This window comes from Brugia malayi (genome assembly GCF_000002995.4).
Source record: "Brugia malayi strain FR3 genome assembly, contig: Bm_v4_Chr3_scaffold_001, whole genome shotgun sequence".
NCBI classification, from domain to species: Eukaryota; Metazoa; Nematoda; class Chromadorea; order Rhabditida; family Onchocercidae; genus Brugia; species Brugia malayi.
Window position 1 is genome coordinate 2,419,382 of NW_025062477.1, and position 24,955 is coordinate 2,444,336.

A 24,955-nucleotide genomic window follows, 5' to 3' on the forward strand; every position below is an offset into this window, starting at 1 on the left:
GGTCATCCCATTGGTCATTCCATTGGTCATCTCATTGGTCATTAACTAACGATCGATCCAGCAAAATGCTTGCTTATTTGCAACACTTTTTAGTTTCCTTCTCGCGGCATTCAAATAATTCCTTCATTTCATCTTTTGTTCTTTTTTTCCATATGCCTTTGTAAAATTTATATTTCAGTTAATAAAGACTACTTGAAATTTTTGTTCTAAAATTTTAAAAAATAGGAATGAATTAATTTTATAATTGATTTAATCAATATTTTGAATAGAAAAATTCAAAAAATTTATACTGGTTTATAAAAAAAAAAAAGGAATTTTTTTGAATTTTGAATAATCATTTGAAATGAGCCTAAGACTACACATTTCTCTGGTAGTAAAAAATGATAAGATTTTAATTTTTCTTTCTTTTTATTAGATATGATTTCAAAGAGGTAAATTTGTATCTAAAATATTTAAACAATTAGTCATTGCTAGAAATCTATATGAAAATTTAAAAAATTTAAAATCATTCGAAAAAGTTAAGTAACACATAAATATAAAATTAATTTCATTTTTTTTTTTTTTTTTTTGTCTTTTTAAAATATTATAATTTTAGTAATTAAAAGATTAATAAACAAGTGCACAAATTTGATAAATATTTCTGAAATGTTTATGAAAAAAGATGTATTTCGATTTTTTTAGATATACAAATTTTTGTACAAATTTAAATTTAGATTAAATTAACGCAATTGGAATTGAACTCAGATCGAAACAAACGAATGTGAATGAAGATAGGACCAGCAATTTTGAGGCGAATCAATAGGGTTAGCATATTTTATGCACATTTTTTATTAGTTGCAAAATTAAATAATTTTTGCTACTAATTTTTTTTTTCAACTTTTTCATTAAATTTCAATAAAATTTAATGGTATACATATATATATATATGTTAGGTATGCTGTAATATATATAACTTAAATTAAGTATGTTTTACCTAGGTTTAATACAATATAATACATTTACCTAAGCATATTTATTATTTAAGTAAAAAAAGTGCCGCTATGATTATTTATTTCAAAATAAACATAGAGACATTTTTTTTTTGTTTTGTTTTTTTTTACTGATATCAATTGGTTATGACAGTAATAAAGAATAAGTCTGAATTGATCAAAATTATAGATAGCCAATTCTGGTTGTTAAAACTTTCTATTCTGATATAATAGATCATTTAAGGGTTGATAGGGGAAGGAGAGAGAGGGAGAGAGAAAGAAAGAGAGAGAGAGAGAAGTATTCTGAGTGATAAGTATCCAATAATAAATTAGTTTAATAAGACAATGACAATTCTGAAATTGATGAATAGAGAGAGAGGGGGAGAGAGAGAGAGAGGCAGATTGATTGATAATTATCCAATGATCAATTTAATAAAACAATAACAATAAATTATCTCATTTCTTGCATTGCCTTCACATATTTTCAATTTGTGCTTTGAAAAATGTTTCAGCTAAAAAATAAATTAATATGAGTGAAAGCACATATTTTATTGAAAAATTAAATATATATAAAAGAATTAAATTTGAGCGAAAATTTAAATGAACTATTGATTTTCATGCAAATTTAATTCATACCTGTGAACAACTGAATAAAATAATTTATAACGATGTAAAAAAAAATACGTCGTGAAAAAAACGATTTAAAAACCAGCAAATAGAATCAATAAATCAACTGAGACCTGAAGTGTTGCATAGAGGGGTGACGCGTCTAAATCAAAATGATGAATTTTGTTACTATGTGGTCGCAATCAGTCGTTGACCGTAGGAGGGAGGGGCAGTTCATTCGTAGTTGTGGTTGTGAATTTTTGAAATGTTTGAATGTATTTCTTGAGGCATTAAGATACTTCCCGTGGTACCGAGGTGTCAGTGAGTTTCTTTTAGGATTTTTCGAGGAAATTTTTTGACAAAAATTGAGATATCGAATGCATTTATGCAATTATAACGATGTTTGTATTTGGGTGTAATTTTTCATCAATTTTTTCAAAAATGTATTTTTGCATAACGTAAATTGATATGTAAGGTGATCTTTTTTTGCACTTAATATTTCCATTTTAGTTATTGAAAGGCTTATTATTGCAACTATGGCTGCCTTAATTTCCCCTTTTTGTCTTCTACTTCCTTTTTTCTCTTTTACTTTCCAATCATCTAATATAGTGTCAATTACTGTCGATGATATTAGTTCATGTATTGTTATACATCCGAATTTTATAAAGAGTAATTTTATTGCTGATAAATAATTGCATCGCTTTGTTAATGTTTTCAAGAAGAAAATTTTTTTTTTTTCAATGGTGATAACATTTGTTTGATAAATCTTTTTAAGAAATATCTTCGTGTGAAAAGCTTAGTTACGTCTGGTTTTTTTTTTATAGATAAGACCTCAATTTACACAAATTGAGTTATGGAAAGTTTAAAAAAAAATCTCTGCTTGTCCATGGAGTACTAAAAGGACTCCGTAGTGATCTCTGGATAATTCTGAAAAATATGAGCCTGAAAATGCAATTTTCGCAATTTTCATAGAAATTCATGCACTAATTCAATGGTCTGTTTGAGAAATAATCTGAAAGTTAACAGAAATTTGTTCTATATATTATTTTTTATACGGGGGAAACTGGGGCTGGTCTTTCTTTCTCTTTTTTTTGCAAAGACAAATTCAGTCAAATTATTTGAATGGTGATTTATCTTATTAAATAGATCTTATACTAAGTTATTCATTTCCAGATTGTTGAAAAAAAGACTTGGAGAGGGAACATGGATGTGGATGACCACCAGGCATGTACCTCAATGGATATTACAGAAAATGATGATACCTCAGATGGTGATGGGATCCACTGGCATTTCTCTCAAGTTAAAGGGAATATCGAGCCTGATGGAGGTATTACAAGCGACGGTGAGATCTTATAGCGTGTGATCGGCTTTCCATGACATCGTTTCCACACATGTCATCTTGGGAACATATAGTGTCGTGAAGTCGAATTTATGCTTGAACATTCATTTTCATCTGTCGCTTTTTTCTTTTTTGTGACGCTTTTGTAATCATTTTCGGTGCTTTTAATTTATGCTTTCGTTTTTTTTTTTTTTTTTAATGATTTTGAGACAAAGTTTTTTCACGCTTCCCCCTGAAACTTTTGTCGAAAATGGTCAAGCTTTTGAGTTTCCTATGATTTTTTTCATTTTCTGTGCTAAAGGTGACTGTTCTAAGTAGTCAATCCATTTTAGCGGATATTATATCCTGTGTTGAATTTTCCCACGATGGTGAATTTCTAGCAACAGGCGACAAGGGAGGACGAGTTGTGATATTTCAGCGTGACCAAAGTGTAAGTTTTAATTGTTGCATTTTGTTTGTATTATTTTCAGTAATGGAAATTTTTATTTTTTACAAAATCTGCGGTCTGGAAGTGGCAGCGGTTAGATATTATGGGAACTTCAAGACTTTAAACAGAAGGTGCTGATTCATTGTTTTTTTCAATAGAAGGTGCTGAAAAATAGATTGGTCTGGTACGGCGGTTTGCACTGAAATTCTTTAGTTCGGAATTCATGAATCACCTCTTGAAGAGCTAATAAATGACTAATAAAAAATCCATTACATCCCTGACAGGAGACTGAATTTCTACACACTTTTATTAGTAATGAACTTGGAATTTCTATTGACATGAATTAAATGATTGATACATTTGATTATATTTACGCATTTTTATAGGGAAAATTTATAAATGGTCAGCGTTCAACTGACTACAACGTCTACTCGACTTTCCAGTCACATGAACCGGAATTTGACTATTTGAAATCTCTCGAAATAGAGGAAAAAATTAATCAAATTAAATGGTTGAAAAGGAAAAATGCTGCTAACTTTATTCTATCTACTAATGGTATGAAATCATTTGATGAATAAAGAAGACATCTTTAGTGAGTTCCGACGAAAATTCAGCTGTTTTTATGTTTTATTTTTTCTTATATTTTATTTACATTTGCAGATAAGACGATCAAGTTATGGAAAATTTCTGAAAGAGAAAAGAAAGTTGCTGACGGTGGTTGGAACCTAACAAGAAATGCCGATGGCACAACCACAGGTAAACGAAGTGAGTATACCGGTTGTAAAAAACGAATGCTTTATTCTGAGAATATTGTTGATAACTTGAATCTTTATGCTCAGAAAAATTCAGTTCTCTTTTTATTTTACTATTCTTTATAAAATAATACTTAAAAGTTTTGCCATTCAATTGTATTTGCAGTGGCTATCATACTATTTCTAACTCAAAATTTTCTGGCACTTAGTGTTATTCTTTTCGCCTTTTACTGACAAATAGAGTTTCTTATGTAATAATTTTTAGGCTTTAGCGGGCAGCTGAAGTTGCCCAAATTAGTGCCTATGGAATTAATAGTTGAAGCGTCTCCTCGACGGGTTTATGGCAATGCCCACGCTTATCATGTCAATTCGATTAGTGTTAATTCGGATCAGGTGGAGTGTTTTTTTTTTTTTTTTATCTCAATTTTTTGCCTTTCTATGATCCTCGATCTTTCGTTTTTAATCATTTATTTCTTTCAGGAAATTTTTTTATCAGCCGATGATTTGCGAATAAATATATGGCATCTTGAAATTACTAATGAAAGCTTCAGTTAGTTTCATTATATAAATGTTCTGTATGTTTGTTTGAAATGCAACAATGAAGCAAAAAAGGAAGAAATGTTTTCCTGATGATTTTTGTAACAGCGAATGATCGTTTCAGATATAGTTGATATTAAGCCAGTGAACATGGAAGAGTTGACAGAAGTAATCACTGCCGCTGAATTTCATCCAACTCAGTGTCATTGGTTCGTATATAGCTCTTCCAAAGGATCGATTCGCTTATGTGATATGCGCGATCGTGCACTTTGCGATATTCATGCTAAATGTAAGTGATTCTTTTTTCGTTTTTTACTCAATGCATATTCTTGGGAAGAACCGTAATATTTCATTACAGCTAATTCTAATTAAGCTTTCGAAGATAAAGGATGTATAAATTGAAGGATGGTGGAAATGCTTGATTTTCACGTATGACAGACTGCGAATTTGTTCCCCATGTTATAATCAGATTACTTTATTTGCAGTATTTGAAGAGTCGGAAGACCCGACAAATCGTTCATTCTTCTCGGAAATCATCGCTTCCGTATCCGATGTTAAATTTTCTCATAACGGAAGATATTTGCTCACAAGAGATTATTTAACTGCTAAAGTATGTATTTGTTTATTTTTCGAGTAACTGCATTAGTCAGCGGACGTTTTTCTGTTAAACTTTTATTAAATATGTGAAACTTTTTCTCTTTACAGGTCTGGGATATAAATATGGAATCTGGGCCGGTAGAAACTTATCCTGTTCATGACTATTTACGCTCAAAATTATGCACGCTGTATGAGAATGATTCTATTTTTGATAAATTCGAAGTTGACTGGAGCGGAGATGACAAGTGAGCTGTTATAATTTATTTACTGAGTGTTCCAGTTATTTATTTCGGTTTAGGAATATGAACTGAATGTGGTAAACCCTTATGTCTTCGACATATTTCGTAAAAGTTTCGTATGAGTTCAATTACAGAACACTCAGTGATATAGAAACGTCAACTTTCAGTCCTTAAAACACATCTGTAATAAATGATTAAGTTTCTTAATTAAAATCTTTCAAATATTTACTAGATTTTGCATCGATTTCTAGGGGTGAAACAGTAGTTTAATTTGATTAATATTTATAAATATCAGTAGAACGTTAGACGAAAAAAATGTGGCAAGAATTTAACTATAATATTCAAATACTTAGAATTTCTTGTATTTCTTAATGTAAAGTATCACTGAGAGCAGTCAATTTTCCTCTTCTTTAAAATCGAATTAAAAGTACAAGAACTTTGAAAAAAAAAAAAAAAAAAAAAAATGGTGTGATTAAAAAATTAAAAATGAAAGATGGTATGATTAAATAAAAAGTGTGTCGAAAAATTAAAATTAAGTTTTCATTTTTGACCAATTTTCATTTAATTTGATTGTTTTATTCATTCCTTTATTTTTTCTTTCATTTTTTTTCGCTCTCCTCATCAATCTGTAACAGATGTTTAAAAATTGCTATTTTACTGGTTTTTTCAGCCACATCTTAACGGGGTCATATAATAACTTCTTTCGATCATTCAAAAGAGGTGTTGAAGCAAGTGTTGCCAAAACTTACGAGGTATGATAATCTTACCTTCTTTGACAAAAGTATGAACGTTTTTTTCGAGATTTTTTCTTTTATGCTGTTATACTCCTTGACTTAATTTTAGGCTCACATTGAAAAATCTCACATTCGTTTACCAACTCGTCGGGTGCTAGCAGCAGGTGCAGCCCGTGTGAACAAGAAGCGTGTCCTTGCTGGAACAGGGGAAACGCAAGCAGATGATGATGTGAACGCAGATAGTCTTGATTTTACTAAGAAAATTTTACATACTGCTTGGCATCCTAAACAAAATATCATCGCACTGGCAGCAACCAATCGACTTTATATCTTTCAGGATAAATAGAATTCTTTTCATTTATACTGTTTCTCGGTGCACTGAAAACTTAAAATATATTCACATTTTTTTCTTTTTTTGACTACTCCATTCTATTCATTTGATGATATGTGGGAATTCAGTTCTACTTCTCTGAATTTTATTCAGAATTTTTAGTATCCAAAAAATTATTTATTGGTAATGGAGAAGAAAATAAACTTTGTCAAAGAAAAAAAGAAAAAAAAAAAGTTTTTTTGCAATTTTGAGTCTGTTATCTCTCAGGGATAACTTAGAAAGTTGTTTCTTTCATCATTTGTTTGTTGATTTTTAAGAAATCTGTGCAGTACTGTTAACTGTTTTATTAGTTGGGATGCTACTATTAACTGTTTACAGCCTTTTTAGGTCCTGATTCCAATTTAGTGTCTGGAAATTGTTCACTATGGAATATTCTGTTACTTTTCATGTCACTTATAAGTGTTGAAATCTAAAAATTGATTTCTTAAGAATGTTGGTATCTCAACCTTTATAATTCATAGTAACATATCGTTGCAAAAAAATATTAGCATAGGTTAGAAGTTACATATAAGTAGTATGCACCATTCATGTTGCTTATTCCTTCTCTTCTTTCGCAGGATCACTTGACTTTGTATAGTCTATTCATTTCCTGTTAAACATAATCTTACTGCTTTCAATGGATAAGTTATTTCTTATCTGGAAAAATGTCTCCGTTCATGGTTCAGTCTTCATGGCAGAAATTGATTTCTTTGAAAAAATTTGAAAACATCAATTTTTTTTTTTTTATGACGGGAAAAGATTCTTTTAAATCTTTTTTCCTGTAGAACTCCATTATTATATTTTGTTGAAAATTTTTTTAATTTCTGTTAGCATTCTCGAATTGAACTTGATTTTGCAAAATCATCTTGCTGAGTATATTGTAATGCGTTAGCGTTGGTTCATGATAAAAATATTACAAATATTTAATATTTCATGATGTGCTGATGTATTATTATTGATGTGACTTTGAGCATTTTTTCAGGTGCTTGTCTTTTCATTTTTTTCTTTCCACTTTTGTTGAAATTGCTTTCGGCATTTTTCTCCTTTCATGCAATATTACTAATTAAAATATTATGATAGAGACACGAGAAAATTTATTTATTATGAAAGACTTATTAGGATTTCTCTTTGATCTAACCTAGGATTATGGGTAATCTATACTAATAGTTGCATTTGCAATTGTTTACACATTACATTTCCTTAATATATTATTGAAATAGTTTATTTGCAAACGACAGTTCAGATTTCTGGAATTTTTATCGTTTAACTATTTTGAACTTCGTGTTCAGATGTTATTTTTCTCTTTAATGGACAAAACGTTCAATTCGTGGATATTTTTTTTTAATTTTATTGTTGTTCCACCTTTCTTACACAATATCTCTAATTTTACTCGCGTTATACGGATTTCATTTTATCCTTTTAATTTTTGTGCAGACTTTTCACTTTTTTTTTTCTTCTGTTATTGAATTATTACTGACTTCCATTTACTTTTTTTTTTCCTTTTTTTTTTAAAAAAAAAAAATTCCATGCAACATACGTATTGATTAAACAAATCTGATCTGATTCATTATATTGCGTCTGCCCGCAAAAAAAATGGTTTGTTTGTTTGTTTTTTTTTTTTTTTTTTTATTTCTCATGTCTGATAAAGTTAGAGCATACATCAATTAATAATGATGATAATGCATACATCCATTGAAGTGGAATGTATCTAATGATGACAATGGAATTTATAATCAATTAATTGCGTTCAAAGTTCAATACGAAGTATAATATTTAGTATTATAGTTCAGGAATATAAATTTCTCATTGTTCAGTGAGTTAAATCTTAAATTACGTTATACTGATTATTGTGCTTTGTTCTTGTTTATGAGTTGTCGATAAGATTGGTGACATGCTGTGCTATGCTTCAGTAATGGATGTGTACTTTAAAGGCTAAGCAACAAACTGATTTATGCAATTGGGTATGTGACATGGGTATTATTATGAAAAAAAAAAAAAAAAAAAAAAAAGCATAATTCTGAAAGGAATTGGGATATATTGGTTTTAAGAGAAATAATTTTTTACAAAAAAAAAAAAAATTGAAATATATTGCATGGGGTTTCAATTTCAATTGTGAAAATTGCCTTGTTATGATTACATTATAGGGTTGAACTCCAAAAACTGATTTGGAATAATTTGTTTATTCCGTGAAGTGATTGGGTTTGTTTGTTTTGTTTTTTTTTTCTAGTCCACTATTTCAATTGTATGATTTAGGGTCGTATTGAAGAGAATCTAAATTTTAGGATTTACACGGTCGAAATATTTTTGATTTAAATTTAAGTTAAAGTGTTCTGCACAAAGTTACATTTTTATGTTTATCAAAAGTTGAATTAATTCATTTAGATATATGCCAGTGGTTAAATTTAACTAAATTTTCAATTTAATCATTGACAAATATAACGAAATAAAAATCTATTCTATAAAACATATGATAATGTATTGAGGGATAAAATATCTTAAAAATACATTTCATTCATTTATCATTCTCTGATTATAATCATATTTAGTAGTGCTGTAACAATATTATTGATAGATAATTAGAATGCAAATTTTAAATGTAAAATTATAAGCGAAACTAATCGATCTTTTATTGATACATTGATAAGAAATGAAACGAAAAAAAAAAAAAGAAGGAATAAATTTAAAAATTTTTCATCACTCAAATATATGCTTAAATCAAAAAATAAAAATTTAATAATAGAAATTTTGGACCAATATGATTATTTGTCCTATTTTTTTTTTTTTTTTTTTAACTCAATTAATCAATCACTCATAGCATTCATCAATATTTTACTACAATTCCATCAACCAATGAAACGAATGAATCATATGAATAAACTCAATTAAGCTTTTAAAATAAATAAACTAACATTCGATGCTATCAAATCATTTCATTCCAATTATTCTATTCTGAATGAGTCATCAATGATTTTGCTTTATTATCATTAATCCATCAATCACAACAATTATATTTTTTGCTTTGAAAAAAAAAAAAAAAAAAAAAAAAAAACGGAATAAGTGCTGAACAAAAAAGGTTGAAAAAATTTAATTTATAATATAGCTAAAAATAATTTATCATTAATTTATTTTATTACTAATTAATATTTGTAATAAATATTATTTTTCCTTTCTTTTTCCTTTGAATTCTATTGTTTTAAAAAATTATTTCCAAATTTTTACAAAATATTTTGTTGCATATTTAGTAGATGTCGAGAAAAGCGTGGGCGTAGTGCACTGGAATAAATAAATGAAATAGTAGAAAAAATGAGAAATGAAAATGTTTTTGGATAGCGAAATGAATTGAAGTGAATAAAAAAAAAGCAAAAACAAAAAACAATGTAAAGAATTGTTTTTTTTTTTTTTTTTTTTTAAAAAAAAATTGCTGAAATGAAAAGTTTATATAAAAAAATCATTTCAATCTGAATTTATTCTAATCCTTTTACATGTAATAAGGAAATGAAAAATGAATGTGATAAAAATAAAAAAAAAATAATAAAAATTGATTTATTCTAAAATATTTTCAAATTAAAATGATTAATTAAAATCTTACAAAACTATCAATAATGAATTATTTTAATCATAAAATAATCATAATTATTTAGAGTTAATTATTTTGTTTATGGTATTAAAGATAACATTTTTATCAGTAAAAAAAAAAAAAAAAAAATATCATATAAATCATTTGATGATAGTTTAATTGCAACGATATATATACATTTCGATATGCAATATATATAATTTATGCAAGTATGCATGCAAGAATGCATGCATACTTGCATAAATTATATTGAAATAAATATTATAGAAAAGCATCGGATAAAACTAAATTTGTATTTGAATAGTAAATTGCTGATAAATCGATGGCAAATTTGGTAATTTCAATATTTTCATATTATTCATACCTACCAATTTTACCTACCAAATTGAAATTACTGTCCTACATTATCATTCTTGTTAATTATTCCCATTTCATTGATTGTACTATTAATTCTATTTTCAAATTAATTCCAATCGTAATTTCATCACTTTAACACATTTTAATTTGCACTTTAACCCTTATTCATTCTTAATTCTCAGCATTTTTAAATATATATTAAGCTAATTTCTAAAATTTACAAATTATTTTACTTCCCTAATAATACTATAATAAATATCATTGCTTTCTTTTAATATAATTTTGGTACAAAAATGCGCAAAAAAGTTGATTTTTAATTAGTAATAAAATGAGTGATAAGATAATATGATAATATAATTATGATATATACTAGCAATGATTGATATGCAATTATTTTGCTTCGTAAACTTGAACACAATGATACTATTAATTAATTGGCAGTAGTACTATTTATATTTATAGTGATAATATTATCAATGTCAAAGTAATATCGATGATAACGATAATAATACTAATCAAGTTTATTGGCCGAATGTTAATAAATTAGATCTAATCTATTTATCAATAAGGTAAATGTCATTGTCAACCAAGAAATTGCTAACTTATCTATTAATTTCAACTACATTTCATTGATCGAATAGTTGCAAATATTTAATTTTATATTTTAATAAATTATTTGAAAATGTCACAAATTTTTTAAGGTTTCAATTTTTATATAACATTTCGGGCAGTGAAATTAAATGGTAAAAGATAATCATTTATCCTTTTTTTTTTAATTTAATTCTTCTTTTATTCGTTCTTTTATTTATTTATTTATTTTTTTTTTTCACTCTTTTTTCTTTTTCTTTTCCCTCTCTTTCTTCACTCATATAATTTTAGTATGCATTCTTTTTTTTTTTTTTTTTTTGCTGTTTCTTGTCAAATTAAATTTAAATCTAAATTATTATTTTTTATAAATTTAAAATTTTATCTGATATTTTTGGTTCTATCTTTAAGTAAATATTGCATAACATTTAAAATCATTCAGGTGGAATTTTTCAAAAAGCATATATTTCCTTCCTGATGATATTCTAAGCCTTATTATTTATAATAATAGCACTTTTGAATTTGGCCTAGATGATATTGGCCATATTTATTGGCCAAGTATTTCAATATTTTCATAATAAAATCATTTATATATGCATTTCTAAAATATTTCGCTTAATTTACTAAATAAATATTATTGATATAATTTTTTTTTTCACATTTTTTCATCAATACAATAAAATTTAATCGTTTGAAATTTTCAGTTTTCATTGAAATAAAATGAATAATTATCGTAATTAGAGCATAGAAAATATTTCTGTGATCTGAAAAATCATCGAGAGTAGCGTTATTTGTGAAATAATTTATCATATCTGTCCATTTGTAATCTTATCACATATCATTGAAATTAATTTTTCAACAATTTATTGGATGAAATTTAATCGTAACACTTGTTGCTTTAATTAATGAACAATTAAAATAAATGAAATAACAAAAATATCACAAAATAAATTACATTGGTTTTCTGCTTTATTTTTTCTCATTTTCTATTTCTTGTCATTTTGTTTCTTTCAAATTTTATTTTAAATGAAATAAATTATTAAATGTTTGAAGCAAATTTGCTTTTAACATGAAAAAAAAAAAAACATATATTAAAATGAAATTTTCAAAAAAATATGTTTTTTTTTTTCTGAAGTTTTTCAACAATATAATTTTATTATATGATTTTATATGTTTAATTAAATAATAAACAAATAATATAAAACACATTGTGTCATACATTTAATTTTGCTTTTTTTTTTTTTTTTTTTTTTTTTTTTATTCATATGTTTATTTTCAACATTTAAATTTAATTCAAAAAAATATTGGGCAAAGATTTTGTATAATTTTAATAATAGAATAATTTGATTTATTTTTTTTTTCCTGCAATAACTTTTTCCATTTTTATCAATTATTTTTATTCGTTATCATTATGTTTGAGAGATTTTAATGAATTTAATAATTTTTAATAAATTACTGATATTTTCGTTTTTTTTTTTTTTTTGTTTTTCTTTTTGCTAACGATTAATTTTGAAATTTATAAAAAATAAAATAAAAAATGAAAAATGATAGCATTATTTTTGGTTTTTGTATTGCAATAAAAATATACAATTAACTTCAAATCAATGTATTTTTTTTTTTTTTTTTTTTGTTAAATTTTTTCTTTTCTAAATAATCGTTTTCAATACAAAATTTTATATTATTTTTGAGAAATTAAAATAATACAAATTATTGTTTATCAATAATTTTTATGCATAATATATAAATTATTATTGTCATTGTTTACAATAAAATGATTAATTAATAAAACATAGAGCAATCACTAATTATTCAAAAATGTAAACAAATATTTTTTTGTTCATAAATTAAAACAAAAAAAAAAAAAAGAATGGAAAACTGGTCTGTGATATCACAGTTACATTTGTCACACAAATGAATGTCCTTTTCCAGAATACATTCTTATATTTTTTCAAATTTAAACAAGATTTTTATAGCATCGTATTTTTTTTTTTTTTGCTTTGTTTTTTTTTTAAAAAAAAACGAAGAAAAATTGTGGCAATAAATGATTTTGAATTATTCATATATAAATTAACTTTTTATTTCATAGTTTTACTTTAATTTCAATTTTGCTTTTTAATTTAATTGAAACATATTTCATTTATTTCTTTTCTTTTTTTTTTTTTTTTTTTTTTATTTTTTTGAAGGTATTATTTTGGCAATAGCGAAAATTTATCAATCGAATTTCTGATGTTGGATTATAATCGTTGGATATATTTAATTCTTTTAATTAATATAATTAAATTTGTTTTTTCACGAACAATTACATGCCAACCTGGTGGATATCCAAATAATCTTAGTAAGTTTTATTTAAATTTGCTTAAATTATTCATAGATTAATTTTTTTTTTTTTTTTCAGAAAAAAAGTTGAAATATTAATTTTTTTTCTTTGTAATAATATTATTTATTCATTGTCTTTCTTTTCATTACTTTTTTCATTTTAAATTTAACGATAAAATTATAAACAAGAGTACAAGATTAAAAAAATTTTATGAATGACATTTCTTTTATTTTTTTTTTTCTTTAGATGACATTAAATTTTAAATTTTATCAAATTGAGTGATAAAATGATAAGAATGCATGATTGTCTTATTTAATTTGTTCGTTGCTATTAACTTATTTAACTCTAAAAAAATTTGCTAAAGTGAAATTTAATTTCGTTTTTTTTTTTTTTTTTTTTCTTTTTTTGAAATTAAAAAATTACTAAATGATAATATTTCAGTACCAGTAATGATATGGACAAAAGATATAAATCAAACAACAAAAATTTATCGTATTGGTGGCAGCGAGTTGAAAAATAAATATTTCACAAATACTAATTTTAGTTCAAATGAAATATTTTTAAATAATGGAAATCCAACAGCTTGTCCAAAGCATTGTGCTTTTAAATTATCTACAAATATACGATCCATTGATGGTTTAATAGTTCATTTTTTCTTTTTTTTTTTTTTTTTAAATCGTTCTTTCTTTATTCAAAATTACTAAAATTTTTTTTTTCATTTTATTAGAAATATTTTTTTTTTTTTAAAAAAAAAAACAAAAGATAAAAATGTGATTTTGTAAAATTTTAAATTATAATATAAAAATTTATCTTATTTCAATTTTGACAATAATTCAGGTGTTGTACTTCATCAAGATAATAAGGGACGAGCACCGCCACCTGGTTTCATGGATTTTAATGAAACTGAAGAATTATTTTGCGCTCGATCATTTGGTGATTGTGGCGCTAAAGCACCAATTTATCGATATCGGAATAGAAATCAACTAACAAAAACTAATGGTAAAAAAAAAAAAAAAAAACAATTTTTCATTTTTTAAACTAAAAATTATAAGTTAGAATTTCAAATTAAATTTAAATCATTTTTCTTCTTTTTTTTTTTTTTTTTTTTTCATTAATCATTTTTACATTTTTATTTTTTGTTTTGTAATTTATAGGATATGCATATTCATTTCGTGCTAATCAATTAATTAATGGTTACATTCGTGAACTTAATCCAATCTGTTATGGATGGAAAGATAGTAGTAATAAATTTAATGATAATGAAATTATCGATGGTAAAGATCCAACAGATTGTGTGCTAATTCCAAATATACCAAATGGACAGGTAATTTGTAATATTCTTTTTTTTTATTCAAAATTTTTTTCAAAAATTTGTGATATTTTTATTATTTTTTTTTAGCAATAATATTTTTATTTTAATTTTATGCATTTATTTACAATTTGTTTTTTTCGTTTTCTTTAAATAATAAAATTGTTATATTGAATGATTTGATGAAATAAATAAATAAATAAATAAATCAAATTTTGAAATTATAATTAATTATAAAAATTTTTTGATTAAAAATTAATGATATATTTGCAAAAAAAATAATAAATATTTTAAAGATACTTTATAAGCCATCAGAAATATCGGAAAATTCGGAGACAGTAATGATGGGAAGCTTTGCGACATTACATTGTAATGAAGGCTATAAACCAACAACACAAAATCAGGTAGCATGTATCACCGGTACATGGTATCCGATGGTTGAACTTGGTGAATGTGTACCAATTTCTACCGGTGCATATCTTTTTATTTTTTATAAAATTCAAAATTTAATTTATCAAAATTTTCATGAATCTTAAAATTTCCAAAAAAAAAAAATTAATTTATTAAAATTAAAAATAAAAACTTAACTATTCAATTACTTTATTAATTTGTTATGCTTTTTTTTTTTTTTGTTAACATTAAATTGGCTAATTTTTTTTTTTTTTTGTGTTTATAAGAAAATTAAAAATTTTAGAAATAGCAAAAAGTTGTGCACCATTACCACCACATGAAAATGGTTATATTTTGTATAGTCAGCATGGTACTGATAAATTACCAAATGGTACATTAGCATATCTAAGATGCAATGGACACTATCGTCCATTATTTACCAGACAATCGCAATGTGACCATGGTCAGTGGTCAACCTTAAAACTTGGAATTTGTCAATTAATTACCAACAACAGTTGTTCACCACTTCCATTTGTACAAAATGGAAAGGTTTGCAAATTGTAAATTTGATAAATGATCAAAGAATATTTAATTTAACCTCTCTCTCTCTTTCTCTTTCTCTTTCTCCTTGTCTCCCTATCATTTTATTTTTCCTTTAATGAAATTTTTGTGTAACATTTTTAATTAATAATTTTTTTTCTTTGTTGAAACTTTCTGCTAAAAATATTTCTAATGCTAGTTCAAATATTCATAATTAATAAGAAAATTATGCAAATTAGAGATTTATTTTAAGTTCAAAATGATGTTACCGTTTTTTTTTTTTTTATATATAAAATATTAAAAAATTTCTAATTGCTGCTTAAATTTAATTTAAATTTACTCATAATTTAATTCTACTCCTTTTTGCATTTATATAATATTAAATGATTATAAATAAAATTATTACTTAATGTGAAAAGGAAAGTTGTTAAAATGAAATAATTTTAAAGATTATTTATTTAATGGGCAATGAAACTAATATAACAACCGGAACAGTTGCTGAACTGAAATGTCCACCGGAATATGCTATTAATGGTATCGATACACTGATATGTGAATCAAATGGTTGGTCACCTGCTTCAACTCTTGGAACTTGTCAAAAGGTATGTGTCACAGTTGCATTGTTAGCTGTTAGGTAAACAATTTTTTTAATAACAAAAATAAAAATAGATGAAATGAATAGGAGAAATAAGAAATAATAAAAGTAGAAATAAAATATTCAAATAATTTTCATTATTTAACATATTCTGATAGGTAGAAAGATTAAAACAATTAGAAAGGTTTATGTTAAAAATCCGGAATGATTAAAAAAAATATAGATGAAAAAGCCGGAATCATTTCAAAAATGCAGGTGAAAAGACCGGAATGATTTGAAAATATAGGTGAAAAAGCCGGAATTATTTCAAAAAAACAGGTGAAAAAACCGGGAATGATTTGAAAATGTACGGTTTGAAAATATAGGTGAAAAGACCGGAACGATTAGAAAAAAACAGGTGAAAAATGGATGAACAGCTCTAAAATGATTAAAAAAGAAGGAAAGGTGTGGAATAATTACTGAATACCTGTAATTGTTGTAATTTTATTCTTGAAATCCAATGATTTCGTTTTTTCCTTTTTTTTTTTTTTTTTTTAATTTCTTTTTCTTTTAGGATATCAAACAAAGTGATCAACGAGAGAAACGACAGGTTTAATTTTTTCTTTCTTTTTTTATTAGATTATCAGTAGTACAGCAATATTCTGTAATACATTCTAATACAATTTTTTATCAAAAAAAAAAAATTAAATTATTTTATTAAATTTTAGATCTAAAATTTTTTGTTTCACTTTCCTTTTTTTTTTGTTCATTTTTTAGGAGATGAAAACATGTTCCAATGGTCATCCAATTGTTTCTAATGGTAAATTAGCATATTCAAATGAACCAAATATATTTGGAGCTTATCCATCTGAAACGATTGCAATTGTACGTTGCAATGATGGCTACACAATTTATGGTATATTTTTAGATGTAAAAAGTTATTCGCATAATTAATTTATTAATTTTTTCAAAAATTTTGCTTTTTTGTTTTTTTCTTATCTTTTTAATATTTCAATTCAAATCATAAACAATACATAGGCTAAGTTAGATAAATAGTTCAAAGTGAAATATCACAAATTTAATTTTTGAAAAATTTTTATTTGTTATAAGTTTTATTTTTAAAAAATTTATATTTGTCAACATTTGAGATATTAAAATGTCATTGCTAATATAATGTGATAATCTTTGCTAAAAATTATATTTAAATTTCTTCTCAATTATTTTGATCTTTCATTTTTTTTTTTTTTTTTTACAAAAATAGGAAAGCAGAAAGTTTGAGTATGTTTTTTCTTTCAAACAAAATTGTTATATTTAGGTGCGCTTTTGTCAGTATGTCAAGATTCTATTTGGAAACCACCAAATTTAGGAGTATGTATTCCCTCATCAACAGCTGCGTCAATTTCACCCAAAAATTCATGTTTATTTGGATTATTAACTCCAATTGGTGGTACCATAACTTATAATAAAGGTTTAAATTAATCATTTACTTCTTTTGAAAGTTTTAAATTTTCTATAATTTCATGATCGCCCACTTAATTGAAGTTAATTTTTATTTAATAGGTGGCGCATTTGGACCATTTCCGCCTGGTACCATAGCTAAGTTAAAATGTGTAAATGGTATCTCACATGGACCAGCGTTAGCTGTTTGTGATAATGGTTCATGGATTCCTCATCAAATGGGTCAATGTTCATTGTCAAATTTCGAAAATTCCTCAATTATTCGTTAGTTTCATTTAAATTTTTTTTTAATTTAAAAAATGAAATTTGAAATTTAATAATCAATTAAATGGTTAATAATGAACGAAATTGTATAATATTTTGCTAGTTTTTTTTGAGAAAACTGTCATAAAATTTTATTCAGTGAAAAAATTCGAAAAACTTTTTCAGAAAAATTAAAGCTCGAGATTGCATCTTTTCATTTTAACTTTAGTAAGGTTACCCAAAAATGATCTACCCATCTAATTTAATAGCAAAGTATTTTCAGACTTTGTTTTTTTTTACGAAAAGTTGAAATGGGATTATTGTGAGTTTTATCTTAATAGCACTTTGAATTATCTATCAAAAATTTAAATTTTGCCAAAAAAAAAAAAAAGAATGGAGGATAAAAGCTTTTCGGAGAAATTAGAAATGAATTAAAATTAAAAAAAAGAAAAAACAGAACTCATTAACCGATAGAAAAGTTATAAATATTAAAATTTCTCTAAATTACCTTTTTTAATGCTAAATTTAATAACAATTAGAAATGAAACACAAAAATAGATTTTCTTATCTGAAGCGGAAATGAATTAATTTAAATTCTTTTATTTTGTTTACAATCAGTGGAACATTTTTTTAAAAACAAATTTTAAAAAAACAAAACAAAAATTTCTCTTTCTTCCTTTGAGAAAGGGAAAAAAAGAGCAAATATCTATAAAATTAATGAAATGCATTATGATAAGATCAAAAATTTATTTACATGTTCAGTAATTTTTTTTTTTTCAGTTTGTTTTTGTTTTGTTTTTTAAATTTTTAAAAAAAAAAAGATTAGAAAAGTGATTAAATTGAAATTACTTTATCAAACAATTAAAGCGATTGAAATTTTCCAAAATTTTAAGCATATAAAATATGAAATAACGAAAATATTACTTACCTTATTAAGTGTTTTATTAGGTACCTTATTAGGTTACCTTATTAACTTACATTATTAAGTATTTTATTACGTTTCCAGCTCATTTAAAAATCATAAATTTTTTAATTAGTTCTTCAATTATTCATTATCATCAAATTCGTTTGATTAAAGTAATACAATAATAAAAAGCAATAGTTGAAGATTTGTTATTTGAGGTGTTTGGCGGTGAAATGTCGCAGTTAAAATTATTTTAAAATTCCTTTCTAAAATTTAAAATTGATTCTTTTAAAATTTCTTTTAAAATTAATTTTAATGACATCACAAGCGATTGAAGCATAACAGTTTTTCTCTTTATTATCATATTTTTTAAAATTTGAAAAATTTAAATTAATTAGTATCAGTACTAAAGCAATAAATAATTGAGAAAGTCAAAGGTTAACATTAAAAAATGATATTATCCAAATATTCACTTAATAGCAAAGTTTCATCACAATAAAATTTTAATATTTATCGAATATCTTCTTAAAATTATTAACAAAAAAAAGAAAAGAAAACATTCGGAAAATGTAATTTTATTCGAAAAATTTTTTTCAAATAAAAAAAAAAAAAAAAAATTTAAACAAGAAAAAGAAAATAATTTATATATTAAAATCTATACTAAAAATATTAAATTTTAATTAAAATGAAAGTTTTGCATTTAAATGAAATTAATAGTAAAATTTCAGAATCCGTTTCTAACTGTATGAATGATTATCCAGTACCAGAAAATGGTTTTGTTGTTTATTCAAACAATGCTAATAACCATCGGCCATTTGCGCCATTAACCAGAGCCAATGTACAATGCAATCCTGGCTATCTACCAATTGGCCCAATAATTGCAATTTGTCACAATGGAATTTGGTATCCATCGATGTCAACGCAATGTATTCGGTATAATAGTGGTAGTATGTGTTACTTTTTTAAATTTAATTTTTTTTTTTTAATTTACTTTTAAAAATACACCAAAAATACTTTTTTAATTTATTGTCAAAAATACAAAAAAAAAAAAAAAAAAAAGAAAAAAAGAGGAACATTTTAAAAACAAAAATTAAGTTAAAGTTAAGTTAAATCTATATGATACAATAAAATTAATTAATTAATATTTACGCAATATAAATTATATTTTAAAGAAAAAATGAAAAAAAAAAAATGAAAAGAAAATTCCATATGAAATTATTTTTCTTTTCTCAGACAATGATTTCATAGTAATTTTAAAATCTTCTTTTTTTTTTTTAAGTATTTTAAATGTTACAGGTTAATTACCTCATTAATAATTAACTTTGACAGGTAATTGTGTTACCGGTATAGCACCACCAATGAATGGTTATATTACCTATAGCACCGGTTCAAACAAAAGGCCATTTCCATCAGGAACGGTTGCAACTATCAGTTGTGATTATGGTTTTAAATCAGTTGGTGCAATTTCATCCACATGTTTAAATGGCATTTGGTCACCATTAGTACTGGGACAATGTGTTGACACAAAATCAAAACTTTTTGGTAGTATTTCATTTCCATACTTTAAATATTTTTTATTTTTATTACAAAATTTTTTTAACAAAATTAATATAAAATATATGTTTTTTTTTTCTTGCATTCAATATTTTTAAATACTTTTATTTTTACCAAAAAATTTTTAATAAATTAATGAAATATATTTTTGTATTTAATAAAATAGTTTCTTTTTTTTTTAAAAAATTTACAGGTGTACCAATTGAAAGTTCAATAAGTGTAACTGAAGCAAAATATTGTCCACCGCTTGTATCACCTATTAATGGACAAATATTTTATTCAAATAATTCAAAAATGGGGACATTTCCTAGTGGTACCATAGGTACCGTTATTTGCAATTCAAATTATATACCACTTGGCTTATCAACCGCTGTATGTACCAATGGTGTTTTTTCACCATTAATTTTAGCAAATTGTATACCGGAACCAAAAAATGTTGAAAGTATGAAAATTTTTTTTTTTTTTTAATTAAACAAATTTTAATTTTTCATTTTTTTTTCTAGTAAACAAAATTTCTTGCAACTTTTAATTATTAAATAAAAATTTCAAAAAAAAAAATTTTATTTTAATTTTTTCTAGAAAATTTCAGATTTATTACAAATTAAAGAATTACCATGCATACCGATACCAAAACGAACCAACGGTGAATTGAAATATTCAAATAGTATTGCACCTATATATAATTCAAAAACAACTGCAAATCTTGTATGCAACCTTGGTTTTGTTCCAATTGGTCCAATCGAGACAACCTGCATAAATGGTAACAATTTTTTTTTAATTTTAATTTTATTATTGAAAAAAGCAATTTAATTGAGAATTATTTAATTTGAATTAGAATTAATCAACAATAGAATTAACCAAATTTTAATTCATTATAATAATTAGATTTTTATAAAATGACAAGTTCAGATATTTTGTAATTGCAAAAAAAAAAATTTTTTTTAAAATATAACCTAAATACTTTAACATAACAAATATTTTTTGCTATGAAATAATTTAAAAATTGCTTCATTTTTTTAGGTCAATGGCAACCAACGTTAGGCTTTTGTCAACAAAGTATAATTGGTCCAGAAACAAGCCAAGTTTTTATTCCTGGCCAATGTCTATTTGAATTACCTGCTATAGCAAATGGAAACATTCGATATTCTGCCGTAATCTTTTATTCTAATTTAAAATTTAAATTAAATGAAATAAATTTTGTTATTTTGTTTTAATTAATTTATTATTACTTATATTAAACATTTACTGATAAGGCTAAAGTATCTTGCAAATATTAGCCAAGAAGAATAATGTTACTTGAAAATTTTTGATTAATTTTTTTTTTGAATTATTATTTTAGGAAAATATATTGCCACCATATAATAGTGGAACAACAGCGGTATTAATTTGCAATAGTGGTGCAACTCCAATAGGAACCAAATTATCAACCTGCATTAATGGATCGTGGAATCCACCGATATTAGGCCAATGTCCAATGAATGGTAGGTATAGGTAAATAAATTGAGTACCAAGAAGAATTTAAATTAATTTATTCATTTCAAATTTTTTGAATGTATAAAATTTTATTTCATCAATGTGCAGTAAATTGATTTTTCACCTTTTTTTTTTTGTTTTTACTTTAAGTTAAATAAAAAATAATTATGCAATTACTTCATTATGTATAAATAATGCTAACATTTACAAAATGTAAACTAATTGTTTATTGTTTATGTAAATTACATCACTATGACAATATTCAATAATAAATGATTTATAAATATTGCTACTTAATAGTGAAATTTAAATTTTAATTAATGATAGAATTTAAATTCTAAATGTTTAATAGTAGAATTTAAATTTTTAAAACATAAATATGGATTTAAAAAAAAAGAGGAAAGAAGATATTTCTTCTTTGGTAAACAAAAAAAAAAAAACAAAAGATTATAAATATTTTTATGAATAATACATTTCATTCTTTGATATTTCATAGTAATTAACTGTTCGATTAAGAAAATAAGATAATTTATGCATATTTCATAAAAAAAATAAATAAAGAAAGAAAAAGTGAATCAAAAATTCAAATTTTTTTTTTTATTTAAACTCAATTATATTTGCTTATTTAAAATTTTCACACTAACACACATACGCTTGCACAAAAAATTTAAATTTTATTCAATTTTTTTAAAAAATTTAAGAATGTTTCACATCACAAATTAGCTAATAATAACACATAACATTAGCTATTTTTATTTTATACTTAATTAATTAATAACACATCTTCTATATACTTTTTTTTGATCATAATTTATTATTTCAGGTCATGGTAGAGATTATTTACTATTTCAGGTTATGGTACAGATAATTTACTATTTCAGGTTATGATGGAGATTATTTACTATTTCAGGTTATGGTAGAGATAATTTGGGAATTAGATTAAAACAAAATACGCTAGCAACAATTACCTGTCCTACTTCGCCACCTGTTTCTAATGGAAAGGTAAATATTTAGGCTAATTTTTTTTTCATTCTTTAAAATCAAATTTTAAAAATTTAAGGTAATTTTTTGTATTGTAATAGAATGTAAAATAAAAAAAGAAAAAAGATAAAATTAAAAAAAAAAAAAAAGATTAAACATTAAGGCTAATACAAACAAACGTAGAACAATTAGACTAAGACAAAAAACATTTGGATGAAAATTTATAATTTAATAATTTATAATATTTTTTCATAACATTTTTTCTTTAATTTATTTAAATTTGATAGAAATTAAATTTAAAATAATTTCAGATATATTATAGTAATATGAGTAAAAATGATAAATACGCAGCTAATACGATAGCAAATTTAATTTGTGATGATGGTTACGTATTAGTGGGACCGTCAACATCTTACTGTCAAGGTGGCATTTGGTCACCTTGGCCTGGTGTTGGTAGCTGTCAACCTTATGAACAAAACCAACAATATATTACAAATAAAATTAAACAAACGGATGTTTTTTGTTCTAAAATATCATTTACACCTGCAAATGGAATAGTTAGTATTTTCCCTTTTTTCATTAAAGAAAATGCTAATAAATATTACTGATCAAAGATAATTTTAAAATCTTAAAAAAAAAAAAAAAATGAAAGAAAAAAGCTTAATAAATCAAAATTTCAAGAATTTATCATTAAAATTAATAAATTTAACCATTTTAAATTCAACAAAGTTTAATCTAACTTTTGTTATTCTTTATTTTATAGATAATTTATAAAAATAATGAAAATACCAATTGGTATCAAAATGGCGCAAGCGCAAAATTACAATGTAATCCTGGCTATCAAATTTATGGTAAACAAATGACATATTGTCATGATGGCTTATGGATACCACCAATTGGAATTTGTCAACAAATTAAAATTAATGATTCTTGTGAACCATTAAAATCTCCACAAAATGGAAAGGTATATTCTTTTAGTATATTTTAACTTTTTGTTTTTTCTTACATTTTAAATTATTGAAATTATTTTAATCATAATTTTATAATTTCTATTCTTTTATATTTCTTTTTATTACAATAATATACGAAAATGCTTTTAATTTTTAATTTTTCTTCTTATAAACTATTATTTGATCAAAAGAAATTTGCATAAAACTTCAAAAGAAAAAAACGACTAATTCTTCTTTTTTTTTTTTTTTTTTTGTTCTTTGGATAGATAATAGTTCGTAAGGATAGACATTAAAGTAATTAGTATAGTAAAGTAATTAGTATAGTAAATAGTTAATAAAGTATTTTCAGGTTTACTACATTTACAACAATTACACAAAAGATTATCAAATCGGTACGACGGCTATTTTAAGCTGCCGGAAAGGATATCGGATAGAAGGTGTGACAACATTAATATGTAACAATAATGGTTGGACACCAAATGATGGTTTTGGAATTTGCATTCCTGTTGATAACATTTTCCGGAAACACTGATAATGATAATAATATGAATGTAATATTCTGAAACTTTCACAGTAGGTCAGAGATCATTTATGATATCAATTTTAATTGTGGAAAATTTCAAGTTATTTATCATAAATGTAAATTATTTTTTCGATTAAATATTCAATTACTTAGAGTTATTTAGGTTATGATCAAAATTTAGTAATCTTTTTAAGTATGTAATTTATTTGAAAAGAAAACTGAAAATTTTTTGGATTAAATTAATTTATATCACAAATACCAATGAAATTTTTACACAAAATCCATTACTGATAGATGTCATTTCGTAGTTTAAAATTACATAACTTTTATTTAAAAAAAAAAAAAAAAAAAAAGAGAAAAGAAAACTTTCGTTTTAGCTTCAATTGTTGATTTTAAATTAATTTATTTGTAAAATAATCAAAAATATATTTTGAATTAAAAAAATATAATTTCGATTGTTTTTCGTTATTTCATTTTTCAGTAATTGTTTGTTATTGAAATTCATTGAGAAACGAATTTGAAGAACAAAGTAAAATGAAGAAATTAGAAAAAATATGGTAAAGTCTTTTTTTTCTTTTTTTTTTTTACGTTCACGTTGAAATTATCATTTGCATTTTGCCTTATTTGAAAGCTTTTCACTCTCATCAACAA

General features: G+C 24.1%; 2 protein-coding genes across 4 annotated transcripts; both read left to right on the top strand.

Moving 5' to 3' along the window:
* Positions 1–764: 764 nt before the first annotated feature.
* On the top strand, positions 765–6,545 carry Bma-sur-6 (serine/threonine protein phosphatase 2A, putative; the record flags this gene model as incomplete). Of its 3 annotated transcripts, none has more annotated exons than XM_043079768.1 (12): positions 765–803; positions 2,748–2,916; positions 3,246–3,343; positions 3,727–3,895; positions 4,001–4,105; positions 4,358–4,485; positions 4,573–4,642; positions 4,754–4,918; positions 5,115–5,239; positions 5,335–5,471; positions 6,136–6,217; positions 6,309–6,545. In XM_043079768.1, the coding sequence occupies 12 exons, from the start codon at positions 765–767 to the stop codon at positions 6,543–6,545; spliced, it is 1,524 nt and encodes a 507-aa protein (XP_042935702.1). The 3 variants fall into 3 exon arrangements, with proteins under 3 accessions (XP_042935702.1, XP_042935703.1, XP_042935704.1); XM_043079769.1 differs by having other exon boundaries at positions 2,748–2,901; positions 4,001–4,096; XM_043079770.1 differs by lacking the exon at positions 765–803 and having other exon boundaries at positions 2,778–2,916.
* Positions 6,546–13,854: 7,309 nt separating this feature from the next.
* Positions 13,855–24,313, top strand: Bm1599 (Uncharacterized protein; the record flags this gene model as incomplete). The annotated part of the gene is made up of 20 exons (XM_043079771.1): positions 13,855–14,041; positions 14,243–14,404; positions 14,560–14,729; positions 15,011–15,185; positions 15,409–15,653; positions 16,094–16,246; positions 16,793–16,828; positions 16,996–17,134; positions 17,534–17,686; positions 17,779–17,940; positions 19,552–19,770; positions 20,153–20,365; positions 20,571–20,819; positions 20,967–21,137; positions 21,398–21,528; positions 21,717–21,858; positions 22,761–22,852; positions 23,143–23,388; positions 23,595–23,795; positions 24,131–24,313. The coding sequence occupies 20 exons, from the start codon at positions 13,855–13,857 to the stop codon at positions 24,311–24,313; spliced, it is 3,429 nt and encodes a 1,142-aa protein (XP_042935705.1).
* Between the last annotated feature and the right edge of the window lie 642 nt (positions 24,314–24,955).